At 46.8% G+C, this 17,342-nt stretch overlaps 1 protein-coding gene across 6 annotated transcripts in view; it reads right to left on the reverse strand.

Moving 5' to 3' along the window:
• The window catches only part of ARHGAP22 (Rho GTPase activating protein 22), a 237,433-nt gene that overhangs the window by 25,246 nt on the left and 194,845 nt on the right, over positions 1-17,342 (reverse strand). For 5 of the 6 annotated variants that reach the window (XM_073353053.1, XM_073353054.1, XM_073353057.1 and 2 more), the window contains one exon: positions 9,047-9,254. In XM_073353053.1, coding sequence (XP_073209154.1) covers positions 9,047-9,254 — 208 coding nt within the window. Of the gene's footprint in view, positions 1-9,046; positions 9,255-14,766; positions 14,938-17,342 lie in introns of those variants that run through there. The other variant, XM_073353059.1, reaches the window with a different exon arrangement.

A 17,342-nucleotide genomic window follows, 5' to 3' on the forward strand; every position in this document is an offset into this window, starting at 1 on the left:
TACAACGGGTCCTACTGAAAGGTGAACTGTCAAGTTGGAGGGAGGTTACCAGTGGAGTTCCTCAAGGATCAGTTTTGGGACCAATCTTATTTAATCTTTTTATTACTGACCTGGGCACAAAAAGTGGGAGTGTGCTAATAAAGTTTGCAGATGATACAAAGCTGGGAGGTATTGCTAATTTAGAGAAGGACAGGGATACCCTACAGGAGGATCTGGATGACCTTGTAAACTGGAGTAATAGGAATAGGATGAAATTTAATAGTGAGAAGTGTAAGGTCATGCATTTAGGGATTAATAACAAGAATTTTAGTTATAAGCTAGGGACGCATCAACTAGAAGTAACGGAGGAGGAAAAGGACCTTGGAGTATTGGTTGATCATAGGTTGACTATGAGCTGCCAATGTGATATGGCTGTGAAAAAAGCTAATGTCGTCTTGGGATGCATCAGGAGAGGTATTTCCAGTAGGGATAAGGAGGTTTTAGTACCGTTATATAAGGCACTGGTGAGACCTCACCTGGAATATTGTGTGCAGTTCTGGTCTCCCATGTTTAAGAAGGATGAATTCAAACTGGAACAGGTACAGAGAAGGGCTACTAGGATGATCCGAGGAATGGAAAACTTGTCTTATGGGGGGAGACTCAGGGAGCTTGGCTTGTTTAGCCTAACTAAGAGAAGGTTGAGGGGAGATATGATTGCTCTCTATAAATATATTAGAGGGATAAATACCAGAGAGGGAGAGGAATTATTTAAACTCAATACCAATGTGGACACAAGAACAAATGGATATAAACTGGCCACTAGGAAATTTAGATTAGAAATTAGACGAAGGTTTCTAACCATCAGAGGAGTGAAGTTTTGGAATAGCCTTCCGAGGGAAGTAGTGGGGGCAAAAGATCTATCTTGCTTTAAGATTAAACTCGATAAGTTTATGGAGGAGATGGTATGATGGGATAACATGGTTTTGGTAATTAAATATTCATGGTAAATAGGCCCAATGGCCTGTGATGGGTTTTTAGATGGGGTAAGATCCAAGTTACCCGGGAAAGAATTTTCTGTAGTATCTGGCTGATGAATCTTGCCCATATGCTCAGGGTTTAGCTGATCGCCATATTTGGGGTCGGGAAGGAATTTTCCTCCAGGGCAGATTGGAAGGCCCTGGAGGTTTTTCGCCTTCCTCTGTAGCATGGGGCACGGGTCACTTGCTGGAGGATTCTCTGCTCCTTGAGGTCTTCGAACTACAATTTGAGGACTTCAATAGCACAGATATAGGTGTGAGGTCTTTTTTAGGAGTGGTGGGTGAAATTCTGTGGCCTGCATTGTGCAGGAGGTCAGACTAGATGATCATAATGGTCCCTTCTGACCTAAATATCTATGAATCTATGAATCAATTCATCCCCCAGTTTCCATCAGTTCTGCATCTATCTCCCCCCACTCCCCATCTGCCCAACCCACCATCAGCTGTGCCCACCTCACAATTACCCCTCTGCCACCACGGGGGTTCTTCAAACCCCTCCAGGCTGCAGTAGGGCCCCCTTCCTTCTTCCAGACAGAGGGGAGCTCCATGTGTTCTTCATACCACTCCTCCTTCCCAGGCGTTACAGGGAGACAGGGGGAAGGAGCAGGGGGGCATCCTTGCTCCTAGGAGGGGAGGACAGAAGAGGGCATGGAGCCATCATGAATTGCCAGGCTCCTTCTGCTCCCTCTCGTCCTGTCCCCTTCTGTGAGGGGGCACAGCGCCTCTGCTCCTCCCCACTCCACATGTAACAGTTTGAGGGTGATGTGTGCAAACAAGGCCTCTTAGCAAGGTTTGGGTGTGGCATAAAGGGGATTTCTTTCACCCCAAAAGCAAGTGACTGAATCTCACTCCAAGCTGCAGAAAAACATTCACCTCTGGGCGAGACCATGCCAGGACGCTCTCTGACAAGGACGGAAAAGGCCAGAAGGAATGGAAACTGCAGAGGCAGGAACGGAAGCGGAAACGCAGCCTTAGCTATACTGTGCAATGCTCTGGCCTGTGCACTGCCCACACCCTTCACTATACACAGTGCCCTCTCCTTGCCCATGTGCTCCTCTCTGCCTTAGCTTTTCTGTGGGCTACCCACTGTCTTTACCACACTGTCCGCTCCCCTCCCCCTTAGCAATGCTGGGCACTCTCCTGGCCCATATGCACTCCTCCACCAAGCTCAGGCTCATACTTTAAGGCCAGAAGGGACCATCATGATGATCTAGTCTGACCTCCTGCACATCACACAGAACCTCGCCCACCCATCCCTGCAATGGACCCCTAACCTCTGGCTAAGTTATGGAAGGCCTCAAATCATGGTTTGAAGTCTTCAAGTTACAGAGAATCCATCATTTACAGTAGTTTAAATCTGCAAGTGACCAGTGCCCCTGCTGCAGAGGAAGGCAAAACCCCCCGGGGTCTCTGCCAATGTGACCCATGGCAAAATTCCTTCCCGACTCCAAATATGGCTATCAGTTAGACAAGGGATCTCAAACTCAGGTCACCACGAGGGCCACATGAGGACTAATACATTGGCCCAAGCGCCGCATCACTGACACCTTTTCATACAAAAATACAAAAGCCCCCCCGATCTGCTCCTGGCCCTGCCCCCACCCCTTCCATGAGGCCCCACCCCACCCCGCCCCGCCTCTTCTCCGCCTCCTCCCCTGAGTGCTCCGTGTCCCCACTCCTCCCCCCTTCCCTCCTGGAAAGTCCTAAGAGCAGCGGGAAGTGGTGGGAGGTAGGTGGAGGAGCAAGGACGCGGCACCCATGGGGGGGCCGAGGTGGGGGATGAGGGGAGCTATTGCGGGCCACAGAAAATAACTCCGCGGGCTGCGTGTTTGAGACCCCTGAGTTAGACCCTGAGCATGTGGGCAAGACCCGCCAGCCAGACACCTGGGAAAGAATTCTCTGTAGTAACTCAGAGCCCTCCTCATCCAGTGTCTCACGGCCGTCCATTGGAGATATTTGCTGCTAGCAGTCACAGATCTGCCTTGTGTTATTGTAGGCAGTCCCATCATATCATCCCCTCAATAAATTTATCAAGCTCCGTCTTCATGCCAGTTAGATTTTTTGCCCCCACTGCTCCCCTTGGAAGGCTGTTCCAGAACTTCACTTCTCTGATGGCTAGAAACCTTGGTCTAATTTCAAGCCTAAACTTGGTGATGGCCAGTTTATAGCCATTTGTTCTTGGGTCCACATTGGTGCTTAACTTAAATAATTCCTTTTCTGTTCTGGTATTTATCCCAATGATGTATTTATAGAGAGCAATCATATCTCCCCTCAGCCTGTGTTTGGTTAGGCTAAACAAATGAAGCTCTTTGAGTCTCCTCTTGTAAGGCAGGTTTTCCATTCCTCGGACCACACTAGTAGCCCCTCTCTGCACCTGTTCCAGTTTGAATTTATCTTTCTCAGCCATGGGAAACTAGAACTGCACACAGTATTCCAGATGAGGTGTCACCAGTGCAGTCCTGTGCACGCCCCCTGCCCAAGCACTACCCACTGCCTTCATTCTACGGGGTGGTCCCCTTGCCTGTGCTGTCCTCTAATGGGGTCAGCTGCCTCCCATGCACGCCCTCAAGGCCTCAGGGTCATGCTACAAGCAACATGCTTCAGTTTTCCCTCTTGGGCTGTTCAAATAAAACTTCACCTAGGCTTTTTATGGTCAAAAATACCCCTCCTTGGGGGCTGGGTTTATTTATATAAAATAAACTCCAAACCAAAGTCCTAGAACAAAGCCCACAAAACAAACATTTCTGTCCCTCCCTGCATTGGCAGGCCCCTTCTAGCCCCTCCCTGTCTGGAGTCCCAGTCCTGACTCCCAAGACTCTGTCACAGCCTGCTCACTCCTAACTGTCTCCGATCCCTTAGGATTCCCACTCTCTGCAGCTTTCCTGCAGAGATGGGTTTATGTTTTCTTCCAGGTTAGTGATAAAAATGTTAAACAACATGGGCCAAAAACCAATCCCTTCGGGACCCCACAACCAACACAGCTGTTCAATGATGATTTCCCATTTACAATTACATTTTGAGACCGATCAGTTAGCCAGATTTTAATCCTTTTAATGTGTGCCATGTTAATTTTATATCATTCTAATTTTTTTAATCAAAATGCTGTACAGTACCAGGTCAAATGCCTTGCAGAAGTCTAAGCATACAACTGTACACTATTACTGTTATCAACCAAACTTGTAATAAAAAAAACAAATTTGTTTGAAAGGATCTATTTTCCATAAGCCTATGTCAATGGTCATTAATTATATTACTCCCCCTTTAATTCTTTATTCATTGCATCCCATTTCAGCCCCTCCATTATCTTGCCCTGGATCAATGTCAGACTGACATGGGTCATCCCATTTAGATCTTTTAAATATTGGCACAAAATGGGCTTTTCTTCTAATCTTCTGGAACTTCGCCAGTATTCTAATCAACAATAAAAGTCAAGCCAGTCCGTCAGCCAACTCTTTTAAAACTCCTGGAGGAAAGTTATCTGGCTCTACCAATTAAAAATTTTTAAACTGTCCAACTTTAGTAGCTGCTGTGTAACATCTTCCTGAGATACTAATGGTAAAGGTGCTATCGTCATACGACGAGACTACATCATCTGGTTTTTACCCATATACAGAACAAAAATATTTATTCAACGCTTCTGCCTTTTCTGCTTTATTATTGATAATTCTACCATTTCCATCTAGTTATGGGCCAGTACTACTGTCAGGATTTTTTTTGTTCCGAATATACTTGTATAATGCCTTGGTGTCCTTTGCTCTGCTGGCCACAGCTTTGCTACCCTTATCAATTTTCTACAATTCTTAATTTCTGATTTATATTCCTTACAATCAACTTTCCCTTTCTTCCATTTGTTTTTATATATATACACACATACACATACACACACACACACACAGAGTATATAAGTAATCATTACTTGATCACATTTATAATGTGCAAACAGAATAAAGTCCAGTCCAGTGCGCACACACACACATATACAGGCGGCGCTTTAAAAAGGCTAATTTCACAAAGCAGGAAACAATTTTGAGTCAGATCTGCTGACAGAAATAAATGGGAGTGGTAGTTGGGAATTGTTATAAGAACATTTTACTTAGATGCCCAGAAAGCCAACGGTGAGGAAGAAGGTATTGGTTTAAAAAATACCTGGTTTAAAAGGGCAGTGAAAGCAGCTATAATTATATTCCTCAACATTGGCTTTTTGGGCATCTAAGTACCATGTTCTTAAAACAATTTATGATTAAATTATTCCTGTCAGCAGATCTGACTCAAAATTGTTTCCTGCTTTGTGAAATTGGCCTTTTTAAAGCACCCGTGTGTGTGTATATATATAATCACTGGACTGGACTTTATTCTGTTTGCACATTATAAACGTGATGAAGTCATGATTACTTGTACCTAAGCTACCCTTAATTTTTAGTTCTGTGATCAGTTCCTTTTTATCTGTTACGACAAGGTCTAATCTAGAGTTCCCCCGGGTTCACTGTAACACTTTGAGTTAGGTGACAATTTCCTACAATATTTAGAAATTCCAGGGATGTTTCAGTACTCGCAGCCGGAGACTGCCAGCATATGTCACACAAACTGAAGTCCTCGAGGATCATGAACCTTTTTTGCCTACATATTACAGTTAGACGTGTAAGGAGCTGGTCATCCTGCTCCCCATCCTCTCTCTTCAGCTTTAGCTATATACCGTGCGCTTTCATTGCTGGTCTGCTCCCACCAGCCTTAGCTATACTGTGTGCTCACCTTGCCATGGATTTTTTTTTTTTTCCTTTGGTGTAACTTGAGTCGATTAGGAAGAGGTTCATGCTAAACTGAAGTAAGCTACTCAAACTAAGCGCTGGTCTTCACTACTCGGTGATCGACGCTGCAGCAATCGATGCAGCAGGGATCCGCTAAATCGACGGCAGAGCGCTCTATGATCAACCCCGGTACTCTACCTCTCCAAGAAGTGTAAGGGAGTTCGACCGGAGAGCGTCTTCCGTCAATGCAGCACAGTGAAGACACTGCAGTAAGTTGACCTAAGCTACGTCAACTCCAGCTGGAGTAGTGTAAAGTAAGTCCATTTACCCCAGTAGTCAAGACAAGCCCTACGATAAGGGCCTCAAAACAGGAGTTTACACCAGTTTACTCCCAAGCTTGCACCGGTTTGGACAATGACAGTCTCCACCATAGCTGGGCCTCTGCTTCTTGGGCACATGTGAAGAAAGGTCTGATTGTAATACAGAATAACAACATCTATGCAGAGGAGATGGGCCAGCAAATGGGTGATCAGAGCCACGATAGGCTGAAATTGGGGTTCACAGTTTGAGCTCAATTCCAAATCTGGCTTTGGGTTCAGATATGCCAGCAGCAAATTCTCAACAGGCCCAAGAAGGCAGAAAAATCTCCTAAAACCAGCTTAGCTCACAAGCTGTGTTATCAACCCCTCTCACCCCCACTTCTCCCTTTCCCTTGGAAAGCACAAGACCCAAGTCTCTTCTGCAAAAGCAAACAGAGCCACTTCTCCCTACATAAAGAGCCAACTTCTGCCCTGTGATAGGCACCTGCAAGTTGGATTGAATTCAGTGGGAGCAGTATCAGAGTGTCAGAGAAGCTTGCTCTAACACTGCCAGGGCTGCACCTGGTCTGGAGCTACAGCTATCTTAGGACTTGTGTACTAGGGGACAAGCTGAATTAACTAAAGGTGTGAAGTTATAGTGCATTAAACTCCTGCGTGGACAATCTCATTCAGAAGTAAAGTGACTTCAGTTTGTTGCAGCTGAATTCCCTTTGAAGGAGGCTGAAGCTAAAGAAAATTAAATTAACTTTGCGCCTTTAACTAATTCATCTTCACTTTCCTGAGTATCCCCATACAGACAAGCCCTAGGAGACGCGAGAGGAAGGCGTGCACTCAATCGAAACTTCCCCAAAGAGAAGAGCAGAGGCAGTTTCATGGGGTTTCATTCCCAGCAGCACCATTGCAAGCACCCAGAAGAGTGGCAGGTTGATTTTTCCCATCTGCTGAGCTGGAGGATGGAAGCCACGTGCCTTCCCTCCCATCCCCTTCCCCCTTCCCAGCAGGAAGCTGAACTACAGTGTAAGGAGTCATCCAGCCATGTGGGGGAGGGGGTGGACTCCACTTGGATAGTGCCATTGAGCGAGCAAATATTGACTGTGGTTAAGAATCAAAGAGGGAAGGATGGGTGGCCCGGAAGTGGAGATGGGGAGGGAAGAATTAGAAGAATGTCTTCAGTAAACTCTTAGAGACATTCCTCCCAGGCTGGAAATGAGCAACCCTGCGTCCCCCACTCAGGCCCATGCTACCTCTTCCTGCAGCAGCGAGTGTGGTGGGCAGACAGACAAAGTGTAGGCTGGCTTGCAGGGGCAATGAGATGGTGGCATCATTGCTAGGGGTCTGGCCACAAGACTTGGGTTCAAGTGCTGCTTAGATCACCAGTGAAAATTATCTCACCCAGCAAAATCACTAGCAACAGGTCACGGTCACGATATTAGGATCCAAACTCCCCCAGCATCTGGACCTGGATCCATATCTCCCAGGGGTTCAGCTGTGCAGGGTCACTGGTGGGGGCCCAATTCTAAAAGCACTGTGCAGTTTGACAAACTGCATGTATGTTCAGGAGAGACTCAGGGCTGCAATGTTGGGTGTATTTGGCTAGACATTTTTCTCCACTCTGTATTCTGGGAGAGTTTTTTAAATCTCTTTCCTCTGAAGCATTGGGGTGGCCATGGCTGGAGATGGGACATTGGATGTGACAGGACAGGGCTCTGTGGGGGCACTGAACATTCTCTCTCTCAGGTGCATGACTGGCTAGTTCCTGCTCACATGTGCAGGGTCTAATCCATTGCCATAGGTGGGATTGGAGGGAATTTCACCACCGGTCAGATTAGCAACAAGCTTGGGGTGGGGTTTCACCTTCCTCTGCAGCATGGGGTGCGGGTCACTTGCCAGGATTATCTGGATATGTCTCAATCATTTCCCAGCCATTATGGGGACCTCAGGCCTGCTGCACCTCTTTCCCTCCTAGTCTCTGCCTGTGGCACATAAGAATCTCCTGCGGGTTGACCACTTGGTCTCATTTTGGTCCTGGGGTTTAGTGCACGGGGGCTGGTGGCCTGTGATATAAAGGAGGTCAGGCTAGAGCATCTGGCCTTAAATTTGATGACACTATGAAAGTCACTTGGCAGGTCTGGGTGGGCCTGCTTTCCCTCCACCCCCCCCCCCCCACCGCCCCGCATGCACGCCTCATTTTTGGATAGGAAATGAGTTTTCCCCTAGTGAAAATTTCCAATAAAACCAGAAATCATCAACATTTTTGTCAAAATTCTAACTTTTTGTGTAAGTAAATGGAGAAATGTTTCAATTTTCTCCCAACCAAAAGCAGCCATTTTTCAATTTTCAACTCAAAACTGTTCCAGTTGCTGGAATTTCAGGGCAAACATTTCTATTTTTATCAAGAAGCCATTTTTGTTGAAAAAAATTGTTTTGATGGACAATTGTTAACCAGCTCTCCACACTTCAGGTGTAATGGCCAGGGGACATCCCTTTGATGCTTCTGACTGAGACTTCAGATCAGTCAAAGGGGAAGAACGAACCAGCCTAGGTCTTGCTGGAGATCTAGCACGTGGCGAGAGGACCCTGTGGGAACAGGTGGTCAGACACCCTGCTCAGACACAGTGTCATTCATGCGACATCTGTTCTATGGCATGATCCCGTAAACTGCTGAGCACTCCGGCCCAGCAAAGCACTTCAGCGCGTGCCTATCTTTAAGCACATGAGCAGTCTCATCAGCTAGGCACATGCTCAAATTTCAGGTCATTCTTAAGCACCTTGGACCAGAGCCCAGTGGAGCTTGCAGGACTGAGCCCATAGAGAGCGTGTTAAATAAAGAGAACCACAGGCGGAAATTAGCATCTTCCAAGACTGACACATCTGGGATGTTATCAGAAGCCAGGGATGTTACAGAGACATGTGTTAAAGATCAAGAGTTTGGTGCTCACCTTGAGCGACTAAGATACCAACTTACCTGTCAAAGAGGGGCTTCTCTCCACAATCAAATGAATCCTGCAGGTCCTTGACAAGGTTAGCTTGACCAGGCATGCGAAAGAGCCCTTCCTCGGTGAGGCCTCGCTCCCGGATAAAATCCACACATTGCTCCACCAGCAGTGGGGCCAGCCGCAGGCCGTACTTCCGCTCGTATTGCACCGTGTCTTCCAATCGCTGCCCGAAGATCCCTGCCAATGAGAGACGCACGCTGGCATTAATTTTTATTCTCCACAAGCCAGCAGATGGGATGGGGTCAGGGTGGGAGTTATATTTCACATGAAGGAAGCAAAACTGGAACATGGATCCAGCTATTGCCTGGATCAGCAAAAATCAACCAGGAAAAATTACAAACTCATAATTTTCTTCTACTTAGAGTGAAAAATACTATAGGCCAAATTCTGCCCTGACATATGCAACAAGAGCTTCCACTGAGGTCATTGGCAGGTGCCCAACTAAGGGCAAAATTTTCTCCCAAGAAAGGCATAAAAGAATTCAACACTGGTTTTGATGACTTGCAGCTATTCTCCATCTTTATGTTAGACTGAGTGATTGCATTGACACAGTGCCTTTGATCCAAAGGACAACAAAGCCCCATTTTTAAATAGATGCACTGACTTGGCACATCAGAATCTACCACTGGTACACACCCACCTCTGGGAAGGGACACAGCTGCTATTTAACAGCTCACAGCAACCCAGCCCAAGAGCTAGGATAGGAAATGAAGCTTGGGACAGGAAGTGAAGACTAATGTCCCCCACTGACACTGCCAGGGGTACGGTAAGCAGGCAGGATGTAATAACCCATGCTGGAACCATTCACAGACCCAGGAATTAGTGGTAACACACTCACTGCTGTGAAAGATCTTTTCTGACCAGGGGCCTTTACTTTTACATGTCATTTTCAACCATCTCAGCTAACTAATCAGTCTCCTTTGCGGCCTTCACTGTGATTATTTACCATATATTGCAGTAGCATCTCGGGCCACCACCAGCTTGGGCCCCAGGGTGCTAAGCACTGTACAAACATATAGCAAGTGACAGTCCTGCACTGTGCTGTATAAATGGAGTCATGTTTTCTTGAGAGAAAATCCCTAGTGTAATATCCCTACAGATCAAATACTCCAACCCAAAAGAACGTGGAAGGGGCTCTGGGGGTGCAGTTGAAATGCTGCCTCTCCATGGACCTGTTCCACCACACACACACTGAAAATTAACTGAAAAACTCCATCATAAACACAATTAAGCTGCCTTCCTAGAAGAAGCAGCAACCCACACTATTCAATCATATGCACCTTTACTTACACACACTGGATGCACCCTAATGAGCCATACATACAGTATGCTCCTGTACAGTCATGTGTAAATGTAAGCCACACCTACTCCATGTATGTAACCCACTCCGTGTGGCACTCTGTGTCCCTCTAGTGGTGGCTGGGCCTGCTCTAGCCGGAGCTAACAGAGCATGATTTCTTAGCTCAGACACTACAGCCTCATGCTTTTAGATTCAAAGGTCCCAGGGTCAATCCCCACTGTTAGGGTCCCCAATCAGCTGCATGGCCTAACATATGCATTCTGAACCCTTAGTTCTGTTGCTCAAGATGTGGCCGTGGGGGCATAGGAGCAGCAGCATTCAAGCAATTGACCCTGCTCAGAACAGAGATTTCAGATAAAGAGTATAATCCTCAAATCTATTCAATTTCAGATGCAACCAGACCATGGCACATATGCAGCCTGATCCCAAGCACACTGATGTCAATAGGAGACTTTCCATTGTACTCATAATTAATCTTATGGCTCTGAAAATACAGCAGCATACAGAACTAGATTCTTATTGTACTCAGAGCCAATTTCCTAGGAGTAACGTCAGGTATGTTCTGTGCATAAGATTATAATATGCCAGAGAAAACATTTCAGTCAGCGTTATTAGATTATGTTGTTTTTAACACCCCACTTACTATTCCAATATTAACCACAGGACCTCATGTTCCATGTTTATTTTACTGCTGCTTTCATGGTTGGTGCAGGACTCCTAGCAGGAAGTTTTCCCAGCCACCACTCACTGTCTTTCAATGAAGCTGCCATACTAGATCAGATATACGATCCATATTTGCCCCAATTCTGTACACTAGTCCAGGACGCTGTCTCTGCTAATGATCAGTAGTTGAGGCTTCAGAGTAAGGCTTAATCTCCCCCGGTAATATACCTAATTGTGCATTACTGTATCATGGTTGGTGTGCAGGAAGGAACTCCCCTGCTGATCCCAACTAGTGATCAGTTTATGGAAGCATGGGGATTGGTCATCCTTGTCATTCTAATCCTAGCCAGTGTCCATGCAGATTTAAATTCTTATTTATATCAGTGTCTAATTCACTTGTGAAGCTTAGCTATATTTCCCAATAATATCCTCGGGCAAGGAGTTCCACAGGTTAACAATAAGTTCTGTAAAAACAATTTTTATTTTTTTTTTAGCTGTTGCTTTTTAAACTAATCAAGCGGCCGGGGCCCCCTGTTCTTGTGTTATGGCTCAGGGTAAACAGAAGTGCCTACTCTATGACACTCAGCATTGTATGTGGTTCTAAAAGAGGTCTTCTTTCAAAAACCAAAAACTACGTTTTTAAGTGAATTTTGTGCTGGACTGACAGCTCTGGTGTCCAGAGTCCCCACAGCACCTGACACTTTTAGCATGGGCAGCAGCAAAACATGCTTCCCTACACTATCCTATAGCCACAGCTCAACCCCGACTCTACAGGTGAGAAGGGATGTCTCCATAGCCCCATACAGTCTTGACTTCCCTGCTGAGGCTGCCAACAAGCAGGGTGCATTTGGCCTCTCTCAGGAAGGTAGGTTTTGTCTACACACAAATGGACACATAAGGGGAATCTCTAGTTACTGGAGTACCCCAATAATAAGGCTGCTCACTAGCTATGAACGGAGGAGCAGAGACTTTTTACTCTGTTAGATTCTGTCCCCCATCTTTGCAGCTCCCTTCACAGCCTCTGTTTATTTTCCACTCTACTCTGCCTGTTTCCAGGCTTCCTTTCCTAGCACCACCTGGTTTTGAGTTGAACTTTTGATCCCATGTGTTGAGTGGGTTCAAAATCAGCCCAGACGATTCCCCCTCTTCCTTTAGTCATTTCTGGCTTTTGCCATGTTCCAAGCAGCAGCCCTGAAAGGCTTCATCTCCCATTATCTCCCACCAGCACCCCTCTTCCTCTTGGAACTGAGGATCTCGTGTTACAATTGCTTTCTTCAGGGAAAGGAGATCCATGTTCAGAGGATGCTCAAGCTATGGGAGACTTCAGGGGCAGTGTCACAGACAGCAGCCTTCCTGCCAGGGAGCTCCAGTCTCTATCAGAAATCAAACTGTCTTCTACCACCAGCCCCGTCTTCCCAAATCTCTCCCCTCCCCACCCCCATGCTTACACGTCCCTCTCCCTCCACCCTGCCTGTCCCCCTCCCCCACATAACTTGCCAGTGATTTTCAGGGCCCTTTCTCTTTCTGGCTACACACATGTGGCTGGGAGGGAGAGAAGAGGCAATATGGACTCTGTGAGGAAGGTGGGTGAGGATTCAGCCACCTCTTGGGAAGACGATGGGATTAAAGCTACTTTATTGCTGCTCCGGAGCAGACCCCAGGCCTCTCCTCCCCACAATGTGGCACTGTGCTCTGCCCCCAATTGCTAGACCATACAGCAGTTCCGGGGTCTGCTACTGACCTCCAGCTAACACCCCCAGGCAGTGTCAGCTGGTGCTTTCACATCCGGAGCCCGGGCACGGCGTTCCACACCACCACCGGAGGTGGAGGGTACAAAGCGAGGTGCTACCGTGCTCTCTTTGAATTGGTCTCCCTTCTGCATCTCCTAACTCATCCAGCCCTGCCCAACAAGGGCTTGTGAAAAGGAGGCAGCCACATGGTCCAGTCACCTCCCCCACCCCGAGGCTGGATTGGCTTTGTCCTCACTTTGAAACAAAAAGCAAACTAAGAGCCAATTCTACTCAGCTCAATCCGTTGGCTCCTGGAGGCTCAGGCCTGTTTTTAATCACCGGTGCCTGCAGCTCCCGCTGAATTTGGCAGTGCTTTGCTCTCAGTCTTTGATGATCCTGTTGGAAGATGTTACTGCCCTGCGCTGCTCTCTCTTCCCATCCCAGCAGATGTGGGAGCCAATGCCACTCAGCCTACAGACCCGCCTGCCAGGGTTAGGCTAGAAATCAGGCCCAAAGCTATTGGCACCTAAACAGTTAACTCCTCTTGTCCTGTCCTTATCTAGAGTCAGGCGTTTTGTTTGGTTTCAAAGCAGTAAAAGAACATGCCTGGGACCACATCTTTAATCTCTGGAAGATCCAACAGATACCAGACAAATGGGTTAGAACAATTGGGGGCTGGGGAGTTCCAACAAGCTGCCTCTGTTCTTTAAAGAGTTAGGTGGATCTCTGCAGAAAACCAAGCCAGCAAGGATGCACTGACTCACAGACTGGCTCTCTGTCCCGGCCTAAAGAGCTCACCCACCAGCTCCAGGCATACAAACATGCTGTTCAGACATGCAGTGGGAAGAAAATATATCTTCTCCATCCCAATGAAACTACAGAGAGAAACAAGGAAGGCAGATCTTGGTTCCCTTTAGCTCAGACTGCTGCTCCAGGAGAACACAACACTCAGTATGTGCTCAGAGTGAAAAGATCAAAGCAGGTGTGTGTAGCTAATGTGTGTGTGTGTGTGTGATTACACACACACAGCGAGACAGATTCAAGCACACATGCTCATCCTTGCATGCACATATATTCTCACCATGGACATGCATACTCACACACATCTGTCAGACTCAGACATAAATGACCACAAACACACACAGACCCAAGAGCTTGCACAGGGTTACATAATATGCTAACCCACATACGGACACCTGCACTATCTATCTCTTACACTCCTCCCACCCCCCATCTGTCACTCTCACATACACAAAATCACGGATGGGCACAGGGTCAGCCACACACACCCACCCACACACCCCTCATTCCCACACACCATCATGCATGCTCATCTCCATGCATGTGGACACATGAACACACATTCACCATCATACACAGACATACTCGTTTTCCTCACTTGTGTATATCAACACACACTCTCCAGTGCACGTCATTAGTATTTCAGTAGCAGCTACAGGCCCAATTGTGCAAAGCACTGTGTGCACATGCACACACAGAGGAAGTTCCTGCTCCTAAGAGCTTATGCTCTAACTAGACAAGGCAGACAGAGTGGGAGAAAGGGACATAACAGACTATCAGGACTGGAGGAACAGAGAGATTATGAGACTTGCCCAAGGTCAAACAGGGAATCCCTGGTGGAGCTGGGAACTGAACTCTGATCTCCTTAGTCCTAGTCCCTTCAACAAAAGACCATCCTTCATACGTATTAGGACATGTTCACTCTCATGCTTGTTCGTACACACACACACACACAAATACTGATGCAAAAAACTCCCCCGAAAACCTCCTTAGCAGTTTGTTTGGGGTCGGGGGGTGGGGGGGGAGACAGTATTTCTGGCCCTAGACCATATCCTCCTCACTGTTTTACCTCTGTAAAGATCAAAGTTATATTTAGCCTGTGTCTGAGTTTCCCCAAGTATTAATGCAAAGATCTGCATTTCCTCTAGCAAAAGGAAACCATAACAACAGTAAGCTCTGGAAAACTGTCGCGTACCTCTGGTTCTTGTGCAGCACTCAGCTACATGGCAGGCACTGAGCTTCAAGCAGAAGCCAGGCAGCGTCAGACAGCAGGAGCGGCAGAGAAAGAAAGTCCTGACTTCAGGCATCAGACACATTCTGAGTCCCAGCACTGGCAGCCTTCCATGCACCCAACGCTGGAGAGCGGAGAGCAGCCGGTGTGCCCTGGGAGATAATCTCAGCGGCACATCTGGTCTCAGCTCCACGACTCAGCATTAATTATGACTTGTGAAGAAAGCATTTGAAATATCCAATGAGATGCAGAGCTAGCCAGCAACCTCAGCAAGGGGAAAGAGAGACAGACAGGCAGGTAGGATCTTGCTCACCCTCCATGCTGCAGCCTGTGTAAACAGCTAAGTATGGGTCGCAAGTTTTAACAAAGGCATCCCCTATAGGCTGTGTAATATATTCATGCTCTAATTGCTTGTCAGATCTATTCCTGATAGCCGGGGGAAACTCAGCAACAGTTGCTGTCTGCGTGTCATGCTCTTGGTCCCTTCATGCTATTAGCTGCCCCACAGACAGTCTGTTGCCCCCACCTAACATTTTGATTGAATATCAAGTGCCAGAGTCAGAAATGCATCCCTCCCCACCTGAATCAGTCATGGGGCATCCACTCAGCTCCAGGTTAATTTGTAGCTTCTCACACAGTCTAACAGAGGCAGAGTCTGAGCAGCAGGCCCAGCATAGCCTTACTGGCCAAACCACATTTGTTTTAGTCATCTCCACAGAAGCTACCCAATGTTACTGTGAAGCACTGAGTGGGATAGTCAACAGGACAGAACAAACTAAGGGGCCCAGCCATATGGGGAGGGGTTTGCAAATGTGAAGGCAGACCCCAGATATTGAACCCATGACCTCCAAGGCTAGAGGCACGAGTTGCTACAGCTTGAGCCAAGAGATCCACCCACCCTCTGGATCAAGCACAGCAGGAGAACGCGTAACACACTGACCAGTGGGTTCCAAAGAGCTTGGACACAATACAGTAGCTTTACTTCACTCCATTTAAAAAATGGATCATAGAACTGTGGATCGGTGATCCATAACCCACCGGTACCATCACCCCAAAATTGTGAGATGTGCTGAAGTTTGGCTAACTGTTCCCCCCAGATAACTCCCATGAATGTAGCTGCCTATTCGCTTCTGGATATCTGGGGTCAAAATACTGCATATAAAGTCATTCATACAGCTTACATTAATCTGAACTGAGAAGTCTAATGGTTCCAGCAGGGGCTTTCTAAACCTGATTATAACACTAACATGATGCATGATCATGCACAACTTGCTTCACCTCTCTAGGCCTCAGTTTCCCCATATATAAAATAGGGGAAACGCTACTGACTTACCTCACAGTCAGACAGTTAGAGTTCAAGCACTGAGAGGTGCTGTGGGCCAGTGGTCGCCACCACCACCACGACTCAAAAGACATGGGTTCTAATCCTAGACCTGCTAGGTAACCTTGGGCAAGTTGTTTCCCCTCCCACCATTTGTCTATCCTGTCTATTTAGACTGTAAACTCCTTGGGGCAGAGACTATGCCTTACTATGTGTATGTACAGCGCCTAGCACAACAAGGGCCATAATCTTGGTTGAGGCCTCTAGGTGCTGCTGTGATCCCAGTAACAATAATAAAACTCAGTGTTCGTTAGACTATTGAACTCTTGAATAGAAAATGTTTGCAAAGGACCTGGAATTGGTTCTTGTCCCACCAGGTGAATATGGCAGGCTACAGCTTACAGAAAACATGACCATGAGCTTCTGGAGGTCAGTAGGAAGCATGGGTGATAACTTGATGGTCCCATAATTATTCATAAAGGTTTCTGGCACTGCTTCCTGGAACACTGCCCCAAATTGTATCATGTGCACTAACAACAAGATAAGAGAGACTGGAACTGCTGGGATGGATGCCCAGAGGATGGGAAAAGGCATGTGGAGGTTTTTATTTTTGTATATAGTGCTTCATTACTAACCCCTCATAGGGCACAGAGGGTCATCCCTGGTCACCCTCTCTCATTCAATGAAATAGAAAGGCAGCACCCAAAAAACTGATAAGGGAATCCTTTTGTACACAACACACAATTAACCTGTGGGACTCATTGTTACTAGGTACAAGTAAGGCCAAGACCTTAGCAGGATTCAGACACTGATCAGACATTTATACAGATAATGAGAACATCACCAGTTGCACTAGGTAAGATATAACCCCTATGCTTCATCAAAGGAAGGAAGGAAGAACAAACAAAGGCTCCATGAGAGACAAAACAACCACACTGGCTCATATGGCAACTCAGCTACGGTGACCAGATGAAATGGACAAAATATCAGGACACATGCGGGAAGCAAAAAAAGAGGCCGGAGTTGCCAAGGCAAAAAAAAAAACAAAAAACAAAAAATAAACCCACCAGAGCAGCCAAAGGCGCAATATCGTGCATCAGTCGGGACGCGGGACTAAAAATCGGGACAGTCCCGATTTTATTGGGATTTTATTGGGTCACCCTAAACTCAGCTGAAACACAAAATGGCAGATGCCTCATAGTTGTTGCCTGCTGGAGAC

This window comes from Lepidochelys kempii, chromosome 7 (genome assembly GCF_965140265.1).
Source record: "Lepidochelys kempii isolate rLepKem1 chromosome 7, rLepKem1.hap2, whole genome shotgun sequence".
NCBI classification, from domain to species: Eukaryota; Metazoa; Chordata; order Testudines; family Cheloniidae; genus Lepidochelys; species Lepidochelys kempii.